At 32.8% G+C, this 27,475-nt stretch overlaps 1 protein-coding gene across 2 annotated transcripts; it reads left to right on the forward strand.

Moving 5' to 3' along the window:
• Positions 1 to 8,346: 8,346 nt before the first annotated feature.
• Positions 8,347 to 11,920, forward strand: UNG (uracil dna glycosylase). 2 transcript variants are annotated; one of them, XM_016331314.3, is made up of 7 exons: positions 8,347 to 8,897; positions 8,975 to 9,189; positions 9,750 to 9,908; positions 10,272 to 10,302; positions 10,490 to 10,625; positions 10,928 to 11,011; positions 11,534 to 11,920. In XM_016331314.3, the coding sequence occupies exons 1-7, from the start codon at positions 8,507 to 8,509 to the stop codon at positions 11,598 to 11,600; spliced, it is 1,083 nt and encodes a 360-aa protein (XP_016186800.2). In that variant the 5' UTR covers positions 8,347 to 8,506; the 3' UTR covers positions 11,601 to 11,920. The 2 variants fall into 2 exon arrangements, with proteins under 2 accessions (XP_016186800.2, XP_088362873.1); XM_088506747.1 differs by lacking the exon at positions 10,272 to 10,302 and having other exon boundaries at positions 8,402 to 8,897; positions 9,750 to 9,912; positions 10,457 to 10,625.
• Positions 11,921 to 27,475: the final 15,555 nt, after the last annotated feature.

The raw sequence follows: 27,475 nt of genomic DNA on the forward strand, positions 1-27,475 counted from the left end.
TTCTTTAAGAACTTGGGACAGTCTTTTGCCTTGCCGCTTTTAATATGTTTTTCGATCTCTTTTTGGTATTCCTCATACTCAATTTTTTGATTTATTGAGTTCTTATGACTTAGGTTATTTTTGCGATGCGTTTTCTTTGCTTCTCGGTTTTTCCGACTTATGAGTCGGATTTTCTGAGTTTCTCACGATCAACTTTTATAACATCTTTACACCGACTTGTACCTCGTCGTTTCATCCTGACGACCATCTAGGTCGGTTCATGGGATTTTCATGTTTTGTCGAGCTTAAGTCGGCGCGTTTCGTAGAAAGAAAGAAAAACGAGAAGGAATTTATAAGAGATAAAAGATCTTTACTTATTTGCGAAGGTACTTTTACTGCTACCAAGGGTTTTTTACTATCTATGATCCCTTAGACTCTACTGTGATGCCTCGTTAAAAACCCCCCCTTTAGAAAAAACCCTTTTCTTTTGGGAAAAAATCATGAAGTTGGAAAAAAAGTACATCACGGAGTAGAGTTCGCTTTTAACTATAGTACCTTTTCATGTTACAAGCATGCCACGACCTTGGTAACTCGGTGCCGTTTAAGTCGGTCACCTTATAATAACCTTTTCCTAAGACCTCACTAATTTTGTATGGTCCCTTCCAATTAGCAGCGAGCTTTCCTTCCCCAGATTTGTTGACTCCAATGTCATTTCTGATTAAGACCAAGTCGTGTGAGGTGAAACTTCTTCGGATGACTTTTTTGTTGTATCTGGTAGTCATCCTTTGCTTCAATGCCGCTTCTCTTATCTAGGTTTGTTCTCGAACTTCAGGGAGCAGTTCAAGCCCCTCCTTGTGCCCCTGTATGTTTCCAACCTCGTCATGGAAGATCACCCATGGACTTTGCTCGTCAATTTCTACTGGTATCATGGCGTCTACACCATAGACAAGTCGGAAGGGTGTTTTCCCTGTGGCAAATTGAGGCATCGTCCGGTAAGCCCATAACACTTGTGGGAGCTCCTCAGCCCAGGCTCCTTTTGCATCTTGTAGCCTTTTCTTCAGTCCTGCCAGTATGACTTTGTTAGCTGCCTCGGCTTGTCCATTTGCTTGTGGATGTTCCACCGAGGTGAACTGGTGTTTGATCTTCATACTGGTTACTAGGCTTCTGAAGGTAGAGTCGGTGAACTGGGTTCCGTTATCTGTGATAATGGAATGAGGTATCCCGTACCTTGTGATGATATTTTTGTAGAGGAATCTCCGACTTCTCTGGGCTGTGATGGTGGCTAATGGTTCTGCTTCTATCCACTTTGTGAAGTAGTCTATTCCCACAATTAAGTATTTGACTTGTCCTGGGGGCTGGGGAAAATGTCCTAACAGATCCATTCCCCATTTTGCGAAGGGCCATGGAGAAGTTATACTGATGAGCTCCTCGGGGGGAGCCACGTGGAAATTTGCATGCATCTGGCATGGTTGGCAATTTTTCACAAATTCTGTGGTGTCTTTCTACAAGGTCGGCCAGTAGAACCCAGCTCGGATTACTTTTCTGGCTAGCGACCTGGCTCCGAGGTGGTTTCCACATATCCCATTATGAACCTCCTCTAGTACTTCAGTGGTCCTTGAGGTCGGTACGCACTTCAGCAATGGTGTTGATATTCCTCTCTTATAGAGGATATTTTTCACCAGAGTGTAGTATTGTGCTTCCTTCCGGATTTTCTTGGCCTCTTTTTCCTCTTTGGGGAGGATGTCGAATTTTAGGTATTCCACCAAGGGATTCATCCATCCGAGGTTTAGCCCGATTACTTCAAGGACATCTTGTTTGTCCTCTGCTTTCACCACAGAGGGTTCTTGGAGAGTTTTCTGGATCAAGCTTCTATTATTCCCCATAGTTTGGTACTTGCTAACTTGGAGAGGGCGTCTGCTCTGCTATTAAGATTCCGAGTTATATGCCTGATCTCGGTTTCTGCAAAGCACCCAAGGTGCTCCAGAGTTTTTTCCAAGTATCTCTTCATATTTGGGTCTTTGGCCTTATACTCTCCATTTATCTGGGAGGTCACCACTTGAGAGTCACTGAATATCATCACTTTTGTTGTACCGACCTCTTCTGCCAGCTTCAAACCTGCAATCAGGGCTTCATATTCTGCCTGATTATTAGAAGCGAGAAATTCAAATTTGAGGGAAACCTCTATTTGTGTTCCCCTTTCATTAATCAATATTATGCCTGTACCGCTTCCTGTCTTGTTTGAGGATCCATCTACGTATAGTTCCCATGTAGTTGGCTTTTCCTCTTGGTCTCCCGCGTACTCCGCTATGAAGTCGGTGAGACATTGGGCTTAAATTGCCGTCCGGGTTTTGTACTTCAAGTCGAACTCGGAGAGCTCTATTGCCCATTGAACCATTCTCCCTGCAACATCCGTCTTTTGGAGGATTTGCTTCATAGGTTGGTTCGTTCGGACTCTTATTGTGTGGGCTTAGAAGTAAGGCCGTAACCTCCGTGAGGCTATTACTAAGGAGTAAGCGAACTTCTCTAGTTTGTGGTACCTTAGTTCAGGGCCTTGTAGGACTTTGCTGGTGAAGTACACGGGATGCTGCCCGACCTCATCTTCTCGTATTAGTGCGGATGCTACAGCTTTGTCTGCCACAGACAAGTATAGGACGAGATCCTCCCCAACTAGAGGTCGGGTCAGGATTGGAGGTTGGCTCAAGAATCTTTTGAACTCCTGGAATGCTTCTTCGCACTCTGGAGTCCATTCAAACTGACATCCCTTTCTTAGTAGAGAGAACAGTGGGAGGGATCTTAGTGCTGATCCTGCCAAGAACCTGGAGAGGGCTGCAAGTTGACCATTCAATTGTTGAACCTCTCTTAAGCAAGTCGGGCTTTTCATTTCTAGGATGGCTTTGCATTTGTCGGGATTTGCTTCAATCCCCCTTTGCGTCAGCATAAACCCCAGGAATTTTCCAGCCTCCACTGCGAAGGTACACTTTGCGGGATTTAGCCTCATCCCGTGTAACCTTATGGTGTTGAAGACTTGCGAGAGGTCTGTCAAGAGGTCGGTTTCTTCCTCGGTTTTTACCAGCATGTCGTCTACGTAGACTTCCATTAAATTCCCGAGGTGGGGAGCAAACACCTTATTCATCAGCCTTTGATATGTGGCCCCGGCATTTTTTAATCCAAATGGCATGACCACGTAGCAGTAGTTTGCTCTAGGCGTGATGAATGATGTTTTTTCTTGATCCGACTTGTACATCGGGATCTGATTGTATCCTGAGTAGGCATCCATAAACGACAAGTATTGATACCCCGAGCTAGAGTCCACTAGAGTATCAATGCTTGGGAGTGGATATGGGTCCTTGTGATATGCCTTATTCAGGTCGGTATAGTCGACGCACATCCTCCACTTGCCGTTTTGCTTCTTGACTAGTACTACGTTTGCTAGCCAGGTTGGATATTTAACTTCTGTGATGAAGCCGGCTTCCAGGAGTGCTTGTACCTGCTCCTCCACCGCTTGAGCTCGTTCTGGGCCGAGCTTACGCCTCCGCTGGTGTACAGGTCGTGACCCCGGATATACCGAGAGCCTATGGGACATGAGCTTGGGGTCTATCCCAGGCATGTCGGAAGCTTTCTAGGCAAAGAGGTCAGAATTATCTCTTAAGAACTTTGTCAATCTTTGCTTGAGGTTTTCTTCCAGGTTGGCTCCTATGTTGGTATTTTTTCCTTCCTCTTCGCCGACCTGTACTTCTTCAGTTTTTCCTCCTGGTTGTGGTCGCAGCTCTTCTTTGGCTCTCGCGCCGCCGAGCTCTATGGTGTGGACTTCCTTGCCTTTTCTTCTCAGGTCCAGGCTTTCATTGTTATATTTTCTTGCCAATTTTTGATCTCCCCGTACCGTTGCTATCCCCGCATATGTCGGGAATTTTATGCAAAGATGAGGGGTAGACACCACTGCTCCGAGTCGATTTAGGGTAGCTCTGCCAATTAAGGCATTATATGCTGACCCCACGTTGATGACTATAAAGTCTATGCTCAGAGTTTTGGATTTTTTCCCCTTTCCGAAGGTCGTGTGGAGGGGTAGAAATCCTAGTGGTTTTATTGGCGTGTCGCCTAGTCCGTACAAGGTATCAGGGTAGGCTCTTAACTCCTTTTCATCTAACCCTAGTTTGTCGAACGCGGGCTTGAAAAGGATGTCCGCTGAACTCCCTTGGTCTGCTAGAGTTCTGTGGAAATGGGCGTTGGCTAGGATCATGGTTATCACCACTGGATCATCGTGTCCAGGGATTACTCCTTGCCCATCCTCTTTTGTAAATGAGATGGTTGGGAGGTCGGGTGCTTCACTCCCGACCTGGTAAACTCGTTTGAGGTGACTTTTGCGAGATGACTTGGTGAGTCCCCCTCCCGTAAATCCTCCCGAGATCATATGTATGTGTCTCTCGGGGGTTTGTGGTGGTGGGTCTCTTCTGTCTCCGTCATCTTGCTTTCTTTTCCCACGATTGTCCGACCTTTCCATGAGATATCTATCAAGTCGGCTTTCTCTGGCCAGCTTTTCTATCACATTTTTGAGGTCGTAGCAATCATTTCTTGAGTGACCATACATCTTGTGGTACTCACAGTAATCGCTGCGACTTCCTCCCTTTTTATTTTTGATGGGCCTGGGAGGCAGCAGTCTTTCAGTATTACAGATTTCCCTGTATACATTCACTATGGAAACTTTTAGAGAAGTATAAGAGTGATATATTCTCGGTCTGTCGAGACCGACCTCTTCTTTTTTCTTGGGCTCACTTTCTTTCTTTTTTATCGAGTGGGGGTGCCCAGGTCGCCAACTCGGCTCTCGTAGTCTGGCATTCTCCTCCATGTTGATGTACTTTTCTGCTCTTTCTTGTACATCACTCAAGGAAGTGGGGTGCCTTTTTGATATGGACTCCGAGAAGGGGCCTTATCTAAGTCCATTTACTAGCCCCATGATGACTACCTCAGTGGGCAGGTCTTGAATCTCCAAGCACGCTTTGTTGAACCTTTCCATATAATCCCGTAAAGGTTCTCCGATTTCCTGCTTTACTCCCAGGAGGCTCGGTGCGTGCTTTACTTTATCCTTCTGGATGGAGAACCTCATTAAGAACTTTCTCGAAAGGTCCTCAAAGCTGGTAACCGACCTTGGAGGGAGGCTGTCGAACCACTTCATCGCCGCTTTTGACAGGGTGGTCGGGAAAGCTTTGCAGCGAGTTGCATCAGAAGCATCAGCCAGATACATCCGACTTTTGAAATTGCTTAAATGATTCTTCGGATCTGTGGTTCCGTCATAGAGGTTCATATCAGGGCTTTTGAAGTTTCTTGGAACTTTTGCCCTCATTATGTCCTCACTGAATGGATCCTCTCCTCCCAGGGGCGACTCTTCTCAGTCGCCACGGGAGTTCCGACTTCTAAGGGAAAATTCTAGCTTCAAGAGTTTTTCTTCTAACTCTTTTCGTCGCTCTATCTCTTCCTTGAGATTTCGGTTCGCCTCTCGTTGTCGCTCTAATTCCTGTTCCAGCTGTTCCAAACGACCTTGGTGGCCATGGACCAACCCCATTAGCTCGGCTGCATGGGGTGGCCCTTCCTTTCCTGATTCTCGTCCCTCCGAGGAGGGTTAGGTCCGCGTCGTTGTTTCCGGTATCTAGGTTTTCTTGTTCGGAATTAGGGATGGCAGCAGTACCCGTACCCGCGGATACCCGCCCCGCCCCTACCCGGAGTGGGGCGGGTTTGAACCCGACCCAGAGCGGGGCGGGTCTGAATCGTGGCGGGTTGATGAGTGGGGCGGGGCGGGGTCGGGTTCAGGCTAAACCCGCCCCTACCCGCCCCGGTGTGCATATATATATATATATATAACTTTTTCTTAATTAGGGTTAGTTACTTCTCATAACCTCAGTGGCTCAGTTCTCGCCGTCACTCTCACTCACTCAATTAGGGTTAGCAACCCCTTTGGCCCTTTCTCAATTCTCACTTCCTCTGTTCCTCAGCTCTTCTCCTCTCCAAGACCATAGCCTCGCCACCTCGGTTCAGTTCAACCCAGTACCTGCCGTCGAATTTGCTTCAGTTCCGCGTCTCCTTCAAACCGCCTGTACCTGTCGGCTGTCGCTCCTCCTCTGCGCAACTCGTCTCTGCCATCGTAAGTTCGCAACTCGTCGAATCGTCTGATTCGTCTCATTGCCACTCCTCCGCAGCGCGTCTCTTCCGCGTGACCGCGACTTCTTCAAGCCGCCTGTGCTGGTCGCTCCTCCTCCGCGCCGCCTCTCAGTCCAAAATCCTCTGCGCTCCCTCCGCCCTCCGGCTTCCAAGTCGCGCACTAGACGAGCCACCCCGTGCCTCCTCTGCATCGGAATTGACCCTCGTCCAGTCGTCCGCGCCTCTCCTGATTCTCCTCGGTACAGTTCTTGCCCCTATCCCAGCCTTTCTTTTCTGTTTGAATGATTTGATATGTTTAATCTGCGGCTAATTTTGGATGTATCATGCGAATAGACAAAGAAGAAGTTCTTTTATTTTTGGGTGATAACAGATTGTTTGGGTAGTTTCCTGAGTTTGTAACTAAGTTGTAACTGAGTTTCCTGACTTTCCCAGCTTATCTTTTCTTTTTGAATGATTTGATATGTTGAAACAACTTGTTTGGGTTGAATCACAAACTGTTCTGTTTCATTTGTTAACAAAATATGCAGTTAGTTGGAATAAAACTTGAAAATTTGAAGTTGTTTTGGCTTCTTTGTTGATTGGTTATAAGCAGAAGTTGTTTTGGCTTCTTTATCATTCTTATGCATTCTGGAGTTTATTTTATTCTGATTTTACAATTGTCATAGTCTTCTAATTGTGGAGAGAATCACAAACTACATACTGTTCTGTTTCCTTGGTTAACAAAATATGCACTTAGTTTTATGTTGATGTTAACTTTGATGTCATTGAGTTCCTTCAGCCTCATCACAATTTGCAACTTTTGGATATTTATGGATACCTTAACTCCACATTCCCAAGGTGGGTTTCAGATCCTTCATTCAATAATCTTAGCTCAATTACTTTGGAGGAATGTGTCTGTGAATAGCTCAATTACTTTGAAGTTGTTTTGGCTTCTTTAATTAAGGAAATATGCTCATGGTGTTCTTGTGCATTCATGCTTTGAGTTATCATTTTTATGCATGTTTAATTCTGATTTTATTTTGATTTTGTAATTGTGTATTTTGATTTGAGGTTGTGGGCACCTTTGGGAAGTAAAGGTGATATATTGATTAATCTTCATTTATGTTAATTTGTTTCATAGTACCGATTAATTTGTTAATTGTTATCTCTTTTAATTTTCAGGTTTAAATCTTAATTTGTAAACTTTTAATGATGATGAAGATGTTGAAAGTGATCAAGAATAAGGGTTGAAGATCATTTTATATCTAATATTGTAATTTCTTTATTATGGTGTTAAATTTGTAGTGATCTAACAATTTTTTTTTTAATTTCAAGTTATTTTAGCTAATGACATTGTATGAATTTTATGTTTGTATTTTAATTTATCTATGAATTTTAAATTTTTGTCTTATTTTATATATGAATAAGTAAAAATTAAAATATTTAATTTTTACAGGGGCGGGTCGAGGTGGGGCGGGTATCCACAGGGGCGGTTTCGGGTTCTGTTATTTACTACCCGCGGGTAGTGATGGGGGCGGGTAGTATATGCATAACAGGATGGCGGGGCGGGGTCGGGTAGGGCAAAACCCCGCTCCTACCCGCCCCACTGCCACCCCTATTCGGAATCAGACGCTGTATGACCATCTTCGGGTGAATTGTCCGCCATCACTCGTTGATCTCTCGGGTCTCCGGCAATGGCGCCAATGTTACGATGGGTAACCGGAGATTAATGGGCTGGACTCGTTAAGTTGGCTCAATCGCCTGAGGAGGGAAGCCTTTGAAGGGATTCGCGCTTTTGGGACCTCCGTCCGACTTGTGAGTGTGAGTGAATGGGGGGTAGTACCTGCAAAGACACTCCGATGCCTAAGTCAGCATAGGGTTAAGCAGGTTTAGAATGTATTGGAACTTAGTGATACCTGAGGGGTGTCAGGATATTTATAGTGGTGATCCAATAACCACCGTTGGATTAGTGTCACATTTTTAGGTGGATAACCGTCCATTTATCTAAGGATTGTTGGGATATGGCTTCTAAAAGTGGGTTGAGATATTTTAGGGGCAGTTACTTATTTGAATAAGTGTTATCTGCCAGCTATCTCTTGAGCCCGACTTCTTTAGAAAGAAGTCTGTGTTGAGTCCGACCTCTTCTAAAGAGGTCGGTGAATAACGAAGGCCAATCTTTACATTGGGTCTTTTGGTGTATTTAAACTTGGATCTTAGTGTTGGACCAGTATATGAACACTTGTTATCCACTCCCCTCTCCTATTCCCTTAGTAATGCAGTCACACATAATTAAAATTCATTGTTGCACAGATTATCATGTACAAATACTTATGAGTAGGAGTATATCTAATATCTCTGTAGATTTTTTTTTTTTTTTGGTGACTAATATCTTTGTAGAATGAAATGTAGCAATCAGCTCACCAGCATGTTGAGGGGCTGGGCTGGGCACATTTCAATCCGTAGATCCTATATAAAGCCGCTTACTACTTTCCCGCCATCTACAGAGAGCGAGAGATTCACCCGCCATTTTCATTTCCACTCTCAATTCCAAAAACCAGACATGTCTTCTTCTTCGGCCCCCTCCAAAACCCTAATGGATTTCTTCCAACCACCTTCCAAACGAATCAAAACCACTCCCACTTCACTCTTAATCCCCAACTCCAACGACGCCAGTGGCTCCTCCGCCTCACTCTCCGTTGACCAGAAATCACGCGTCGATTACAACAAGCACCTCGCAAAATCCAAGCGCAACCTCAAAATATGCCTCGATAAGGTCTCCAACTCCAAAGGTATTTTTCTTCACTTTCACATTGATGCCTTTACGTCGTTTTGGTTATATAGCATTGTCGTTTTACCGCGGTGGTAGGTTTTGTGAAACTGGAGGAGCTGCTGGTAGAGGACACGTGGTTGGAAGCACTCTCTGGTGAGCTCCAGAAACCTTATTCACTGAGCCTCTCAAAGTTTGTTGAATCTGAGATTTGCAATAGCAACATTGATGCTGTGTATCCGCCTTCTCACCTCATCTTCAATGCTCTTAACTCTACCCCTTTCGATAGGGTTAAGGCCGTTATCCTTGGACAGGTTCGTTCCTCAATTTAACCTTATTGTGCTATGAGTTCTTTTTTTGAAATGAATGATTCATGATCGAAATAAATAGCTAAAGGTTAATGTAGTTTGTAGGGTATAAAAATAGGTTTTTCTTTTCTTCTTTTACTGAATTCATAATTTTAACCATATAATATAACACTGGAGAAAAGAGTAGTTCTTTGACGAGTTTATCTTTCACTGTTCAAACTAGCGGAAATGTTGCCCTCTCTGTTACATGTACAGATTCTGGTTTTGTACAAAATGACTAATTTGTCATCCATTTCTGAAAAGTGAGTGACAAGTTTGTCATTTTAAATTTGTTATGGGATCAGAGACTTTATTATTGTTTTTGAAATAACGAATGACCAATAATTTTAAACTGTTTGTGGCTACCAAAGTCTGGATTTTGGTAATATTTATAGGTAAGCCCTAGTGATTCGAATTCTGTAAGGAACCTTAACTTGTTAACTGCGTGATCTTTTATCATCATATAACAGAGTTCTAATCTCAGTGATGACTCGTAAAAAATAGTTTTAAGCAATTTATTTTTTTAGGACCCTTATCATGGACCTGGTCAAGCAATGGGCCTTTCATTCTCAGTCCCTGAGGGTGTGAAAGTTCCTTCCAGTTTGGTAAATATATTTAAGGAACTCAAAGAAGATCTTGGTTGTTCAGTTCCACGTCATGGAAATCTAGAAAAATGGGCTGTACAGGTTAGTGCTGCAAATTTGTTCCCCTTTTCTTAGCTCGAACTACTTGCTGGTGTTTGTATAGATGGGCATTATATGTTTCAAACAATCTCAAGTTCTCAACAAACCTGTGCGACTATATTGAATTGGTTTGTTGTTGAAACAACTGGAAAAACATTTCTCTCCCTGTGTCTCTGAAGAGTTTTTCAAAGATTGCAGTAAAGAATATAGCTGCAGAATAATAACCGCAAATGGTGCCTATCATTTCAACAAAGCTTTGTCAAATTGTCCTTCATGTCACTCCATGCATGTATTTTAACAGTGTCAAACTTTACTCAGTGAATTAGTTTCTTAATACATGTTCAATGACCTTTATTTTCATTTCAGGGTGTTCTCTTACTTAATACCGTACTCACAGGTTAGATTTATACTTTTTTTTTGGTTTTTTTTAGTGAACGTGCAATCAATTATTTTGTTGAGTTATATGTGTACTTTTTTTTGGTGTTATTTGCAGATTAATCTAGTGGAATATTGTTCTTACCTATCTTTAGTGTTTTATGTTTGTACTGAAGTGTTGACTTTTAACAAATACTTTGTGAATTCAGTCAGGAAACATCAAGCAAACTCTCATGCAAAAAAGGGATGGGAACAATTTACTGATGCTGTTATCAAAACAATCTCACAGAAAAGGGAAGGCGTTGTCTTTCTGTTGTGGGGCAACTCTGCTCGGGAGAAATCTAGGTACTACCTCTATTGTATAACACACTAAAAGCTTACAAGCTTTAGAAACTAAATGTAGAGTCAGCATCCTGGGTTTATGTAGTCAGCTTGATCAAAAAAGATTAAACTTCAAGTATTTATTGTTTCTTTTTCAGAAATAGATGACAAGCATTTTTTTTGTGCAAATGTACATCTATAATGTATAAAACTATAAGCTGCTCCCAGAAGAGTTTCTATAAACTAATTTGGACTATTTTCTTTCCTTGCCTGGAAAATAATTTCTGCAAAACTTGTTGATGAGCTTGTATTGAGTGCATACTCAGGTTAATTGATGCAACAAAACATCATATACTTCAAGCTGCACATCCTTCTGGTTTGTCTGCAAATAGAGGCTTCTTTGGGTGCAGGTAAGGTTGTTTTGAAATATAATTTAATTTTGTGTTAATATGGTAAATAATGAGCGCAAGAAGAACTTCTGAATTGGTAAATAATGTACACAATACTAATGCTCTATAATAGGACCTGCTGAGTTCTAAAGTGGAAGTTGTAAGTGTTAACATCGTGCTTGGTTGATTAAGTGGAGAGTGCAAATATATTTAGTTATCTCAGTCTAAAATACAAACCTTTTAATCTCTTTCATCAACTTGGCATTATTGTATTAAAATACATTTTCACTTTTCTCCTACTCCACCACTTGTTTTCATTATTCATCTGCATGGCGGGTGATCTGAAACAGCTGTTTCATATTCTGTTCCACTGACACATTGAGCCATATTTTGGTTTCCACTTAAATGAACAGAGACGTAGATCTCATATAATACTAAAAAAATATTTTGAAAACCACCTTAATCAGTTATCTGTTTATCATCCCCGTAAACCAGTTTTCATGCTTACTTTCTATCTTGTGTATTCTGAATCCATCTGAGCAGGCACTTCTCTCGCACAAACCAGCTTCTGGAGAAAAGGGGCATAGATCCCATAGATTGGCAACTATAATATGTAGTGTTTGAACTTTGAAGCCCAAAGCTTTGTTCCTTTTCATCAAAACCTTTTTGAAGTTTGGTTCAAGTTCTTGGGCCTTGTGTAAAGATGATTCTGTTTATTCAAAGTCGATCATGACAGAAGATGCTTTTTGTCGATAGGTGTTGTCAGCTACGAGATTCTGCAGTCCCGACATATATATAGTATTTTATCTTATTCATGGTCTCCCATACTAAATGGATTTCTTGTGTTATACATGTTATGCTAAAATATCAACGAATGATATATTTTTGGGGGAGATTCTCAAAAGGACATGCAACACTTATTTTCTTCTATATTTGTTATCAAAGCTCGCAAATATCCAGAGTATATTGAGTGTTGAACTTGCATAATATTGTGTGTAGAATAAGTGAAAGGACTAGCAAGTAATTACTTGGAAAGCTGATGATTATGGTTCTGTTAAGCAACGGTTTGCATATATGCTTCAGTAAGATTATTCAACTTTGGACATGTAGGTGAATGCTTTTACTTTGGTTAAAATTATGTTATTTCTACTCCTGTAGCATGGAATACTGAAATGCGCATAAAAAAACTATGCAAAGTAATTTTTTATTGGAAAAGAAAAAGTGTAATGCGCATGTATGCTAAATTTAAATTGTATCTCATTCATACGGTGATGCCCATATACAGGATGATAGGATGCATCGATTTGAATTTGAAAAAGTTACAAACTTTATAATATTAAATTGGATCATCCGATTTACTTTTAAAATAATTTAAAAAATTTAAAATACTGAAATCGGATCTCTGATTTCTATTTTACTAATTTGTGTGGTGTTCTAAAAAAAATTTGCATAACTGGACATTTCGATTTTGAAATCGGATCATTCAATTTTTGTTTTTTTAAAAAAAAAATTTTAAGATACAAAAATTAGACTATTCAATTTCTTCCATAATTTTAGAAAATATAAAATTATAATATTGAGGTGTATCCCTCTTTTCAAAAATTAGCGCGTTGTTGACAATTCTGTAAACTTGGCTATCTTAGTTAGTAAGTTCACAAGAGTACCGTATTTTACGATCCAGCCTTTATTTATACGGAACATGTAATAAGAGCTTCTAAAACACGATGTTATGAACATCATCTAATCATCTATATATTTGAAAGTTGAAAAACACTGGATTCGATGTGAATGCAATAATGCATTATTGGTTCGAATATTCTCTCTATATATTGCTCTCTTACGTCAGTGCACATGTTATGAGCATTACAGCTAGGTATTACCGATTGTGAAATGGTTAAGCGAATAAAAGGGCATTTCCTTTGAGAGATACAAGTTCTTGTGCCAATCAAATATCATGTATTCTCCCAAAGGAAGAATTATACAAAATTTTCTCATGAATCCGTTTGCACGTGGGAAGTTGAATTTTCTTGTAATTATCATTATTATTTTGTTGAGAGTTAGTTAGGTGGACCACTATGGACACTTGGGCAAGCATCACGAGGAAATTAAATCCCCTCCACAAAGCACACGAATGCCATCGTCCAAGTTTGTATTTTGTAACCACTAAGGAATATGACCTTGGTAAAAAAACAAGGAAGCTATATATGAAGGAAAAGGTTATGGTTAATTGCATTACAAGTGTGCTAACTTCTGTCTTTCATTGTTGGATTATTATTTATTAGTGTATTAATAAGCATTAATGAATTTATTAATTAACTATTTTACTCTGTAAATATGATTCATGTTTGTGTTAGTTAGTAGGGTCAATACTAAGAAAAGATTAATTAGATTGAACATTATTGATCACAGGGATATGATTTGTGTTTTATGTAAAAAAGAAACTAAGAATGATTTTCACTTATTCATTGGTTGTGAGTTCACGTGGCAAGTGTGGTGTGTTTGGTTTTACGCCTATAATAAACTTTGGTCTATTCCAGGAACCATTAAACAACACTTTTAGAGTTGGACAGAAATTCCTGTAAGAAAAGACGAACGTAATAGGTGACTGATTAGCTTTTTTGCTATCATTTAGAATATGTCGTGGTTGAAAAGGAATGTGAGGATTTTCAAAAATCAAGAAACATGTGTTGCAGAAGTTATTACCAAGTCGATTAGGAACTACAAATAATGGATTGACTTTATTCCGTCTAGTTATTGATGGCATATCGGAGATAACTATGGTTTCTTTTTTAGTGTTTATATTATAATTCTGGACTTTGCGTTGAACTTTTTGTTTTAAAAAAAATATGTTTAAAAATAACATACATAAAATTAGTTAAGATGGTAAGTATTTTTGCTCTGATAAAAAAGTTTCGGATTCAAACATTATAAATTACAAAAAACATATACACGTGATAAAATAATATTTTAAAAATAAAATGTACATTGATATATAATAGAGGATATGACTAAGCAACATTTTCTATTATTTCATTTCTCCCAAACGATTTTTGTCCACTCATGGCTGAATAAGCAAATGTCGTTATAGAATTTCTTTGATTGGTAGATGTTTTTGTAAACATAAGTTCATTACATTATTTTTAATGAAATTAATTTAAATGCACTAACAGTATAAATGTTTTAATCGTACAATTATATCTATTTTTTAGATAATTATTTATGCAGTTAATATAAAAAATAGTTATTTTTACAGATGTAATATTACGTAATTAGATACACATATAAAACTACTTTATATTTACGGTGCATCAAAATTAATTATATTTTTAATATATTTTATCTACTTTTATGCCAATTGTATTTAGAAAATGACACATTACTCTTGTATGCATACAAAATGCTCATATGAACACGTGTAGATTTTCTTTATTGGTAAAATCTTTGTGGTAGGTACTTTAATAGTAATAAATCAATAATTTCATTACTTGGTTATCTATATATTGTTATATTAAAATAAAAGGATGAGAGTTGAATAACGGCTCCCAATTCAAATGAAATGTCGGAACTTAACCACTAAATTATGGGTTTGACGAGTAAATTTATTTTTATTTTAGTTTCTAACATGCATGTAATTATTTATTTTAATTTTTGAAATTTAAAATTTGTCATATTAGTTTTCCTGATTTAGGTTCAGGCATTAATTTAGTCTTTCGACTTTTTCGGTACGGTAATAAATCAGTAAAAGAAATATTGAAATGGCAAAATTTTATTATACTAGACTCTTTAATAATTAGATGACATGACAACATTTGATTTTAGATTTTATTTAGTCCATAGAATCTTAAATTTTTCTTTTTCTTCTTCTTCTTCATCTTCCTCCTGCTCTCCGCTATCCTTCTTCTCTCACTTCCCCTTTTCTACTTTCTTATCTTCCACTCGACCCTTTTTCTATAATAATATGCTTCTTGTTTGCTGCAACACCTTTTCCTTAATGTATTTCATTTGTCTTATTTTCAGGTGGAACTAGCTTACTTCGATAATAGAGACATTCTTCCATACATGATAAGAAATCTCATCAAGCAGTGAAGTAATTGTTAATGAAAAATACTAGAGTCAGATGTTGCATGCATTTCATGTTGTAAAACGTGTGATAATAAGTTTCCAATAAATTGGAAAACATTCATTTTATGGGATGTAATTTTTGACTTCCTTCTCAAGTGTTTATAAGTTACTCGACTTGTAAATAGTTACTGTGTTGAGTTCAATATCCTAATTTTTGTGCCATAACTCTACCCATTGAAAAAGAATGGGGATAATTGTATTCATTAAAGCAAAATGGATAGAGATTTAAATTTTTCACTAATAATTATTGAAGATATCTATTTTTGATTGGATTATCGTAATTATGAGACACTCTTTTTATTTCAATAACCTCTTTTAAAATTGATAAACAAATGACATGATTAACGAAAGTATATTACAATAGAAAAATAAGAGATTGTGTCAAAAAAGAGAAAGGAGCGCGGTAGAATAGGCAAAGGCAGAGAGGAAGTCAAGAAAAAAGAAATAGGTCGGTAGGAGACAAGGAAGTAAAAATGAGGATGCGAGAAGAGAAGGATGGTGCGGACTGCAGAATAGGAGGAAGAAGAAAAAGTTAGGGTCTAGGGACCAAATAAGGTCCAAAATTAAATAGAGTCCTGCCAGGGTGGGATATTTGCATAATACGTCGAATGAGCTATTTATTTAGTTCAATATGAGTTAAAAATAAAAATTATTCATAAAATAATAAATTTAAAAATTTTTATTCAATTATTTCACATCAAATTTCAAATTTTAAATTTTTCAATTTTAAATTTTTAAAAAATTTAGTTAGTTATTTCAAAAAAATAACCATTTGAAATCCTTCAATACTCTCTTCTTTTTTAACCGGTGGCCACCTCACCTTCATCAATAATCATCCCATTTTATCGTCGTTACTTGGCTTGCCACACGCCATTCACCCTTAATAAAATAACCATTCACTTAAGGATAAAAATAATCATTCGCATACCTAATGAATTGAACATCTAACATATTTTAATTATATATAACTAAACTCAATCCAATCAAAATAATCATCTACATAGCATACCTACTAAAATGACCATTAAAATAGAAGAAGATGAATAAACAAAATGAACTATTATTGTGGTGAAACATAATTTTGAAGGACTAGTTATGACAAACGCGGCACTGTTGTAAAGCATAGGGCTCAAATCATGAAAGAAGCTAATCATGCTTGGATCCGAAGAAGAAAAAGAGCATGGTGGTATCATCGGTGAGAAGAGACTTGAAGGAATGGGAGAAAGCGAAGGCGCATCGGAGGAGGTGAGGACGGTATCGGGAAGAAGACACACGCCGGCTGCGACGGAGGCGCTGGACGTCCGGGTTGCTGCGGTGCCGTTAGTTCGACCCACACAATATGTACGTCCTCCCTTGGCGGTGGCCTGTATGGCAACGACACTAGTCGAAACAGTGTCGGCGCACTTTCCGATGGCGGCTGGTGACCGTAGCGTTAGTGTACCGGCGAGACTCCATGAGAAAGGCATAGAAAGCTGACAAACCGTATTGAGAAAGAGAGAGGTGAGAGAGGGAGGTAGTTTGTTTATTTCCAAAACCGATAATTTTAATATTTGATTTAAATTTCAAATTGGAAACTATTCAAAATTAATTAGTTGCCTATAATTTAGTTTTAATTTCAAATTAAGTCCATTGTACACATTATATAAAACATACATTGTCTCCTCATACTTTTCCAATTAAATATTATCATGTCATCTAATTGCTGGAGAGTCCAGTGTGACAAGATTTTACTAGTACTTCGTTTGCTAACTCATTATCGAAAATGGTCGAAGGATCAAATTGGTGTTCGAACTTAAATTTAGGAGACCACTATGAACAATTTTAAATTTTAAAGACTAAAATGAATAATCGCATAAATTTCAGAGATCAAAATAGATATTTACTTTGGATTTGACATTTTAATTATTATACTCGGTAAATAGATTTTGGTGATCTTATAAATAAAAAATATAAGTTTAATGCAAATATTTTTAAAAGGTGTTTAGTTGTAGTTGAAAAAACAAAAATTTCCATAATTACAAAACTACCATGTAAAAAAATTTAATTATAATTTTTTCTTATATAAATAAATAAAAAACCATAGAGTACTCAATTCAAGCAAAATTATGGAATATCCATGAAATTTGTAAATAATATTTGTTGCATATGATAAATTCTTTTTTTGTAGTATTTTAATTATATATAAAATAACTTTACTTTCCATTAAAAATTATGGAATATCCATGAAACATCTAAAACCACCACAATCATACATCTAAGTCCTATCTCCTATGAGACATGCCTAAAGTAATTTACATAATTAAGCTTTAATTTGGATAAACAGATTAATTAAGTTTTTTTTAAAAAATAATTTAAATAATAAATATTTATATTAAAAATAATTTATAAATAAATTATTTTATATTTAGATTTTTAGTTTTAAAATTATTTATTTTAAAAAAATGTGATAAAAAAATTTTTTATTGTGAGAGAAGTCATTGTTTTTTTAACTTTGTTATAAGCTCTTAAATAACTTCTTAAAAAATTATAATTTAATTTTAAAAATTAAACCAAATATTAATACTACTACTTTTCATAAATTAAAAACTTAAAAAAAATTACTTTTAAAATTACCACACGCCTATAATTCTCATATACTTTCATTGTGTTAATCCATTTCAATCCCCTTTTTTACTTTTTATCCGCTACAACTAAAAACTAACACAATGGATGTTACTTCCTCATGTACTAGCCAATAATAATAATAATCTTAGCAATTTTATTTTCATAACTTTCTTGCTTATATATAAGCGTGTAAACATATATTATCCAATTCTCCCTACAGCATTAACCTGAGGGAGACAAAGACCAAAAAAAAAAAGCTGAGGGAGACAGGGAGATTGTGAATCCAAATTCCAATCCTACTCCCAATTCCAATCTCAATTCAATCAATTTCAAACTATTAATTCAAGAATTCTAAGTTTCTAACGTCTCACTTTTATATTCAGTTTTAATGATGCGCAAAAAACGATTTGATGGCTTGTTCTGGTCATGACCGCACACATTTCCACAGTTTTGAATTTGATGCATACAACGGGAAGGGATTTGGGCTAGAATTCCAAGTTAGTCATTCTACGTTTAAAAAAAATAAAAATAAAACACACACACAATCATATTATTATGTGTATAAAACAATCAACTATTTCTATAAAACATAAATTAAAATATAAATTATATATTTAAAATATTTAATTTTAATACATTGTTACTGTAAATTAGTTTTACACGTGTATTTAATTACGTAACGTCACATCAATAAAAATAATTACCTTTTACATTGACCACATATATAGTCATATAAAAAAATATATGCAATTATCAGACCTACTACACATACAAATCTTTTTGGCATACAAGTTTATACAAGTTAATCATAACCCAATAAAACCCACTTTCATAATATGCGCGTGAAATCACGTCGTTCCTCCTCCAATGTTTATATCCCGCGTTCCTCCTCCTCCTCTTTCTTCTCCTTTTTCTTTGCGTTTTTCCTCCTTTTTCTTCGCGTTCCTTCTTCTTCTTCACGTGTTTCATCCTCTTCGTTGTTTTTTTTATTGCTGCTGTTATTGATGCACTTTTTTTCTCCTCTTTTTATTGATTTTATAACATTATGTATTCTTTTTAGAAGGTAAAACAAGAACGAAAAGATGAATAAGAAGCAGCAGAAGATGAGGAGGAGGAAAAAAATTTTGAATTATGCAAAATTTATCAGTACAAATTCACCGAATATTCTTAAACAATATACATAAATGTCTTAATTTTACACCGAAATTTGCTATAACTACACAAAAATATTTTCTCTAATGCTGTATTTTTTTCTTCTTCTTCTTTCTTATTTTTTTCTTTTTTTAGTTGAATGAATATAAGTTCATCTTTTTTCAAGTAATTTTGCAGCATTATGTGTTTCTTCTTCTTTGTTTGATATTTTTGTTTTTATTCTTGTTAAGAAAGAGTAAAACAAGAAGAAATTTGAGAAGGTAAAACAAGAAAGGAAAGATGAATAAGGAAAAGAAAGAAGAAGCATTAAAAGATGAGGAGGAGGAAGAGGAAGAGTTTTGAATTATGCAAAATTTATCAGTAAAAATCCACCAAAAATTCTTAAACTATACACATAAATGTCTTAGTTTTACACCAAAATTTGTTGCAAATACACAAAACTATTTTCTCTAATGCTGTATTTTCTTCTTCTTCATTTTTCCCTTATTTCTTTCTTTCTTTTAGTTGAATGAATGTAAGTTCATATTCTCCCAAGCAATTTTGCAGCATTATGTGTCTCTTCTTCTTTTTTATTTGATTTTTTTTGTTTTTATTCTTTTTAAGAAAAAGTAAAACAAGAAAAAATTTGAGAAGGTAAAACAAGAAGGGAAAGATGAATAAGAAAAAAAAATATGGTGATGATGATAAAAAGAAAAAAAAGAAGAAAAAGCAGCCGAAGATGAGGAGGAAGAAGAGGAATAGTTTTAAATTATGCAGAATTTATTTGTACAAATTCACCAAAAATTCTTAAACAATACACATAAATGTCTTAGTTTTACACCGAATTTTGCTACAATTACACAAAAATATTTTCTCTAATGCTACATTTTTTCTTCTTTTTTACCTTATTTCTCTCTTTCTTTTAGTTGAATGAATGTAAGTTTATTCTCTTCCAAGTATTTTTGCAGCATTTTGTGTTTCTTCTTCTTTGTTTGATTTTTTTTTTGTTTTTATTCTTGTTAAGAAAGAGTAAAACAAGAAGAAACTTGATAAGGTAAAACAAGAAAAGAAAGATGATTAAAAAAAAAAGAAGATGGTGATAATGATAAAAAGAAGAAGAAGAAGAAGCAGCAGAAGATGAGAAGGAGGAAGAGGAAGAGTTTTGAATTATGTAGAATTTATCAGTACAAATTTGTCAAAATTCTTAAACAATATATATAAATGTCTTAGTTTTACACCGAAATTTACTGTAAATACACAAAAATATTTTCTCTAATGCTGCATTTTCTTGTTCTTCTTTTTTTCTTTATTTCTTTCTTTCTTTTAGTTGAATGAATGTAGATTCATCATCTTCCAGGTAATTTTGCAGCATTAGGTGTTTCTTTTTTTTTTTTTTTGTTATTCTTGTTAAGAGAGTAAAATAAGAAGAAGCTTAAGAAAATTTTATGATTAAAATTTTGGATCAGGCAACGTCATCGATATGGTAAAATTTCTACGATAACGATAGCAATGACGACAATAACGATAAGTCGATAACGACGATACGTATAAGAAGAAGAAGACGATGCTATAACGATGATGATCATGATGATGAAGATGATGGAGGAGAAGGAGGAAAAGGAATAAGGAGAAAAAAGTCCAATGAAAGGAGGAGGAGGAGGAGGAGGAGGAGGAGGAGGAGGAGGAGGAGGAGGAGGAGGAGGAGGAGGAGGAGGAGGTGGTGGTGGCGGCGATGATAACAAAAGAAAAAATAACAAAAAAGAAGGAGAAGAAGGAGAAGACGAAGTTGTTGGGAATAAATAGTATGACCACAATCCAATTAATTATGTGTCAAATAATTTGTTATTGTTATTATATTAAAATATTAATATAATAAGATCCTTGATTAAATTTAGGAATTTATCACTGTTATAATGATCATAATATTGAGAGATAAATTTTTTATAATTTAATTTAAATTATTTTTGGTCATAAGATTATTAAAAGGATATTAATAATCCGAAAAGATCAATATATATATATATATATATATATATATATATATAGATGATAGATATAGAGATATGACCATTGAACTGACTCAATTTGAGAATTTCTAATGGTTATAATTACCGCATATTTGTCAATAGAATATTCTAAAAAATAAACATAGTAATAGAGCTCTTTTGACTTACGACTATCATAGTAATTAACAATGTATTTGGAGACACTCTACTATACAGATTAAAGTTGTATACAGAAAGAGTATAAATTCTTTTTATAGGTATTTTTTATTATTTTATTGTTGTTTAAAATGTGAGCTATAGCTTTTTCAATATCTTTTTTATCCTATAAAAGAAAAAATCTGTAAACTTACATCTTTACCATATAATTCATCATGTATTTATTATACTTTGATTCCGAACACCTAATACCCTATCGTGCTAGTTGAATGAACATTATGTATGATTTAAATACTGTAAAATTAATGATTAGTCAATAAAGAATCCATCAACTCTTGATAAAGAGTTTGAACTCTATGATTATAATGACTGGGATAAATAAAATCTTGGCAAAGGAGATTGAATGAATGAAGAAATAAGTTTGTTAGGTCATTCACAGTTCATCATAATAATGGTAACAAGTTAGAGTTTGACAATTAAACCATACATAAGGGTTAACGAAGAGTTGAAAAGATTGAATGAATTATACTTTATTCTTCTAAAGTTTTTAGTAAAAATATATTACTTCATATTATCGGGTTGTTGAGGAGTGTTGCTAGACACCAACCTTGATTAGTAAATTTAGTATGACTAATTTACTACTCGCTTAGTATTGAACCTATGGGGTTACACACTAACGAATGCTCTAATCTTTGCTATAAAATTATTTAATTATTATTTTAATTTGATCAAATAAATAATTATATTAATTCAAATAAAATATTATTGTATTCTTTGTTAGCACCAAGAATATAATAATAGCATGATAATTAAAAAATATTAAATGAGATTTGAGAATAATTAATTATTCTATTTCTAAATTTAAATTATAAGTTTGGATGAGATCTTAACTGATTCTGTTTTAAATTGTTATGACATGATTCATAAATTTAAAAGATTCAAATTTAAAATAACAAGATATGATTTAAATTTGAAATGAGATTCAAACTTGAAATTAGTAACAAATTTCATTCTATATACATGTATGTCAAGAGTAGAGGAAAAATATGAATAACACACAAGTATTTTATTCCTTTACCTCTACACACATAAACGTATGTAAGTCTTGCAGAAAAATTTTATGGTGTGTAAAGAGTTGCAAGAGAATTTTCAATTTAGATCAAATGTCTATTGGTCAAGGAGTTGACAGTAAAAATTGGTTTCGATGTGGATACGCATAGCGTTTTTGTACCATCGAAGGAGAAAGTGATTTTTTTTAGTGTACCCATGTATTTAGATCTGATCTATATATTGTTTCTAAAATAAAATTTAAGTACAAAATAAATTTTTAGGATTATTATTATTTTTTTTGTTGCGTGTTATGAACATATGATAATTCTTCAGAAGTGTAAGAAGAAAAAGAAAAAAGAAAAGAAGAAGAAAGCAGAAGAAGGTGCTGTGAATATAAATAATTTATATAAACTTATATATGTAAATTACTTTAATGTAAAGAATAATTGTATAATTATATTAAAATTAAACTCTACATTTAAAATGAGTTAAATAATATAATTATTAATTAGTAGTTTATTTTTCTATGCATATAATATTTGTGTAACCTAAAATCGTTGGAGTTCCTATACAGATCTTTCTCTCATGCACCACACAATACACAACTTAAACAACCACTTCCTTCCACTAAAAACCAGGACTGTAAATTTTGTGGATCCTATATTTGAGTTTTTTTTTCTTTTTTTTTTTTTGTTCAGCATACTAATCCTATTCTGTTTTATTTTTTTCCACAAATCTCATTATGTCATTTTACCCAAATCCTGCAATTCCAATACATATAAGTGTGTCTTTGACTTATAGTTTGCAAACAGGAGTTTGTATAAAAGTGATTTTATAAACTTAATTTTGATAAAAAGTAAGTTTGTGTTAACGTGATTTATGTTTAGCAATTTTTATATCAAAATAGATTATAGTAAAATAAATATTGTTTAGAATATATTACTCAAAATCACTCTTAGATGAAAAATTACTAAAAGAAACATCAATTTAAATAATTTTTTATATTATCCTATCATTTTACTTTAGATATTTAAATAAATCTTATTAATATATTTTATAATAAAATTAATATTTACTTACTAAATTAAAGTAACGTATAAAAAACTGATAAAATATATTTTAATACATAAAAATACTAAAAGGAGTACTATACATTTTATAATGTCAAACAAAAAGAAAATGTTCTATATTATTTTAGTACCATTACTATTCTTTAATTTAGTATCATTTTAGACTATAAATTTTTATAATTAGTATATAATAAAAACGAAAATAAAGTACAATAAAAAGTACAATAAAAAAAAATTCTGTACAAACATAGAATATAATAATTACAACTAACAATATATATCATATAAACAAAAAAATTACAATAAGAAGTAAATAAAATTCATATGAATAAAACTAAATAAAAAATAAAAAATTTTATACACAACATAAATATAGTACAATAAAGGATAGAAAAAAGAATTTATATAAACAAAAAATAATAAAAATATTATAAAAATTAATAAAAATAAGAATTTATATCAATAATAGTTATCATATGAATAAAAAATACAATAAAAATATAACATCAGAACACACAAAATAATATCAGAATACAAAAATATTTATATATAAATAAAAAGATACAATAAAAAACATAAAAATTAAAATATGAAAGAGAGTACTAAAAGTAATAAAAAAAATATTTATCTTGGTCGTAATTGTAACAAATCTGAAAGATTTTGATGAAAAAAAAAAAAAAATAGAACCAAGAACATATACAAAAAAACTATTGTGAAAATTATATGGTTATTTACATCATTTTTACAGAAGAAAATGAAGGATAAAATTGGTAGAAGAGGAATAATTTTCTTACTTAATTTCTCAATTGTAATTAGCCTTTCCTAATGTGTGAACGCAGAAGCTAAAATTTTTAACTTCCTGTAAATGTATGTTTAAAGGGAAAATCCTTCTAAGTTCAAAATTTCAAAGAGTTGTCAAACATAAAGATAGAACGTTCAAAACATTTAAACAAACTTTTCTCTTCTCCAACGTGAATTCTAAACACACCCTAAACCCTAAATATGGTAGCAATTATCACACTATAAAAATGTCCAATTTTATATGTCTGCTTATTGGAGGGTTGGTGGGGCTGACCCTATGATGTCGCCTGCTGGCCATATCAAAGGGATCTGAGATCGATGGCCAGATGGGAGAATTTTTCAAATTTGAGTTTTAATAAAGAACAAAAGTGAGTTACTAATTAAAAATAATAAAGTTAAATAAAAATAAATAATTGTAAGGTTGTCCTCAATTCACATGGGAGGGGAAAACTTTCCATGTGATAGCCAACGAATCTGATTAGCCGGTCCCTTTCTCGTTGGGATTCTAATCTTTTTTATCTGTCTTCAGTCATGTTTTTTATAATTTTTCTTTTTATGTTTTTACTCTATTAGCTTTTGCCTTTTTAAATTTCATTTGTTTTAAAAAAAATCATGAGTTCTACTAGAAGTATTTTTCTAAATATAAATATATAAGACACCTTAATAAACATATAAACAAGATGTGTTAATCTAAAAATATTTAGATTTTATCACATTTGAACTATGTCATATTTTTGTATATATAAATATACGACACCTTAATAAACATATAAATTAAGATGTGTTAATCTAAAAATATTTAGCACATTTAGACTAAGTCAATCTAAGCCACAAAAAAAACTAAGTCAATCTTAAATTATACTAAATGTATGACATTTTTTTAGATAAGTGCTCTATAATTAATGAATAAGAATATAAATAAAATAGACATATATACATTTTTTTAGTAGTATAGTATCGTTACTAACAATAATATATATCTTTTCACAAACAAAGGATCGTTACTAACAAGGCTAGAATATTTTTTTCTCTGGTGTCAGGCTACAATATAATATATATATATTATGAAAAATAATAATTTTACTTCTATTTTTTGTAATATTATTTCATATATAATTTTTTATATTATATATTGCATAAATTTTTAGAAAAGAACAACATTATCAAAATTAAGTGACAGTATTCATTTTTTTAAGTTTAATTAATCTGTTAGTCTCTATAATTTTACCAAATTTGTAATTAAATTTTTATATTTATCTCTTTTTAACGGGGTCACTACACTATTTTGTAATTAAAATTAACGGAATATTTTTTTAAAAATATATATGGTCAAAGATTTAATTAGGTTCTCAATTGTGGATATTTTTAATTTGCAAATAAATATTTAGCTAATTCTAACATTTTTTATACTAGAAAAAACCTAATTACGAAATTAAGAGTCAATTTGGATTGACTTTTCAAAAAATACTTATTTTTTCTACTTTTTTCAAAAAGATATTTTTTTCTAATAGACAAAAAATATTTTATATTTGAATAAACTTTTATAAAAAAAATTTCAAATATTAAAAATGTCTTTTGCTTCTATTTTTTTAGTAAGATATTGTTAGTTTTTAGAAAAAAATAATTTACTCTTTTTTAAAAAAAATGTATTAAAATAAATTTAAAACTAAATAAAAATATTTAATCTTTTTTAAATTATTTTTTTCATTCAAAAAAATCAATCCAAACTTACATTAAAAAAATTCTCTTAAAGCACTAAAATTTTATATAGTGTAAACGATATTTTATTTAATGTAATTTTCTATAGTGACTATTATTTCATTAAAAGAGTTTACTGTACATTATGTTTATAAAATTTTATGTTAATAAAAATTTGCTTGTCGTAGTTTTTATATATATAAGAATTAATACTATACACTCTTTAAAGTATCATCATCAAAATTGGTTATCTAAATTATTGGTAATATATAATCTTGATGAAACTTAACAGAAATAATTTCTATCATTAAAATTATAATATATAATTTTGATCTAAGTATTTAATCAATAAAAATATATCTTATGAAATTAATTCATAAAATATAGATAGATAAGTTTGTGATTTTTCATGTTCAAATTTTTTTTTTGGAATATTATATGTACTACTTTATATACTAATATTTCCCTTTTTATATTAAATTAATTCATAAAATATAAGAGAGAACAATCTTTGTTTTTTTATATAATAATAAAATATAACTTATTAATTATTATTGTATAAAAATATACAAATATAATTTTTATGTTTTTATCATTTTGTTAAAATATTTTTCTGGTAAAAATTTATCGTATATTTATATTTGTTAAAAGGAAAATAATTATCTAATTTAACATTTTAAAATATCTTTTATCTCAAACAAGTGAATGAATTTTATTAATTTTTATAATTAATTAATTTTCTTAAAATAAGAGAAGTAGCTTAACCATGCAATCGGAAATCATTGGGCCCCAAATTGAGTAAGCACATGTGTCAGCCAATTTGTTGCATGGGAATGCATCTTACAGTGATGCGTCGCACAGACTGGGTGAGCAGAATAGTGTGTAAAAGTTCTTAGACTGTACCGTTGCATTTAATCAATACAAATTAGATGAGATCTATACCAAAAAATGTCATATATTTAATTTTAAAATGTGTCAAATTTAATTATATGAGACTAAATTAATATCCAAAATATCTCTAAATTTAGTTCTTTATTGATTTTTTTTAATTCAATTTCAATTTCAATTTCAATTTGAATTAGTTTAATTTACAACACTTTTTATGTTAGTTCCTCGAAGAATATTAGGGATAAGCAAGTTTTGTGATTTGTAGTGATTAATTAGTCATCATTAATATTTTTAATGGTGTAAAATTTCATCTAATGGTATAAAATTATTCATTTTTTTACTATATTTGATAAAAATACTGGTCTCTTAGATTTTTTCTAATCCCTCACTAAAATATCTTTAGACTTCAATAATTGTAGACAAAAAAATTAAAACTATAATTCATTAATTTAATTTAAATAAAATATAAAGTACAATTTATTCTTTCTTATTTCATATTAAAGAATGATTAAAAGCAAAATTTTTAAGTAAAAAATTATTTATTTTTTTTTTAAATTTCTTTTTTTCATTTCTTGACACTAATTTATTTGTTGATTAAAAAATAAATTTCTCACAAAATCACTATGTATTTAGTATTAATATCAATCAAGATATACATATAAAATTAACTATTAAATTAATTATTTATATAAATATATGTTATAATATAAAATATATATTTATATATAAATACATAATAACTATTTTGATAAATGTTTTTTTCTTGTAAATAATATTTTTAAATTAATATTGAGGAAATGAAAAAAAAAGCTGTATTAAAAATTTGAGAAAGAGTACATAGGAGTATATTATATACATGTATACACATGCTAATAAGAAAATAAAAATTAACTAATTAATTTCTCATTGTTATCGCTAACTAATTGATCATTCTATAAATATATAGTCTAATAATAATT

Source organism: Arachis ipaensis, chromosome B3, assembly GCF_059453495.1.
Source record: "Arachis ipaensis isolate K30076 ecotype BB chromosome B3, ASM5945349v1, whole genome shotgun sequence".
Taxonomy (NCBI): domain Eukaryota; kingdom Viridiplantae; phylum Streptophyta; class Magnoliopsida; order Fabales; family Fabaceae; genus Arachis; species Arachis ipaensis.

Coding starts and splice junctions, on each gene's coding strand:
- UNG (XM_088506747.1), top strand. CDS start 8,507: ATGAAATGTAGCAATCAGCTCACCAGCATGTTGAGGGGCTGGGCTGGG. Junction 9,190..9,749: donor AGGCCGTTATCCTTGGACAG/GTTCGTTCCTCA, acceptor TTATTTTTTTAG/GACCCTTATCATGGACCTGG. Junction 10,626..10,927: donor TCTGCTCGGGAGAAATCTAG/GTACTACCTCTA, acceptor GTGCATACTCAG/GTTAATTGATGCAACAAAAC.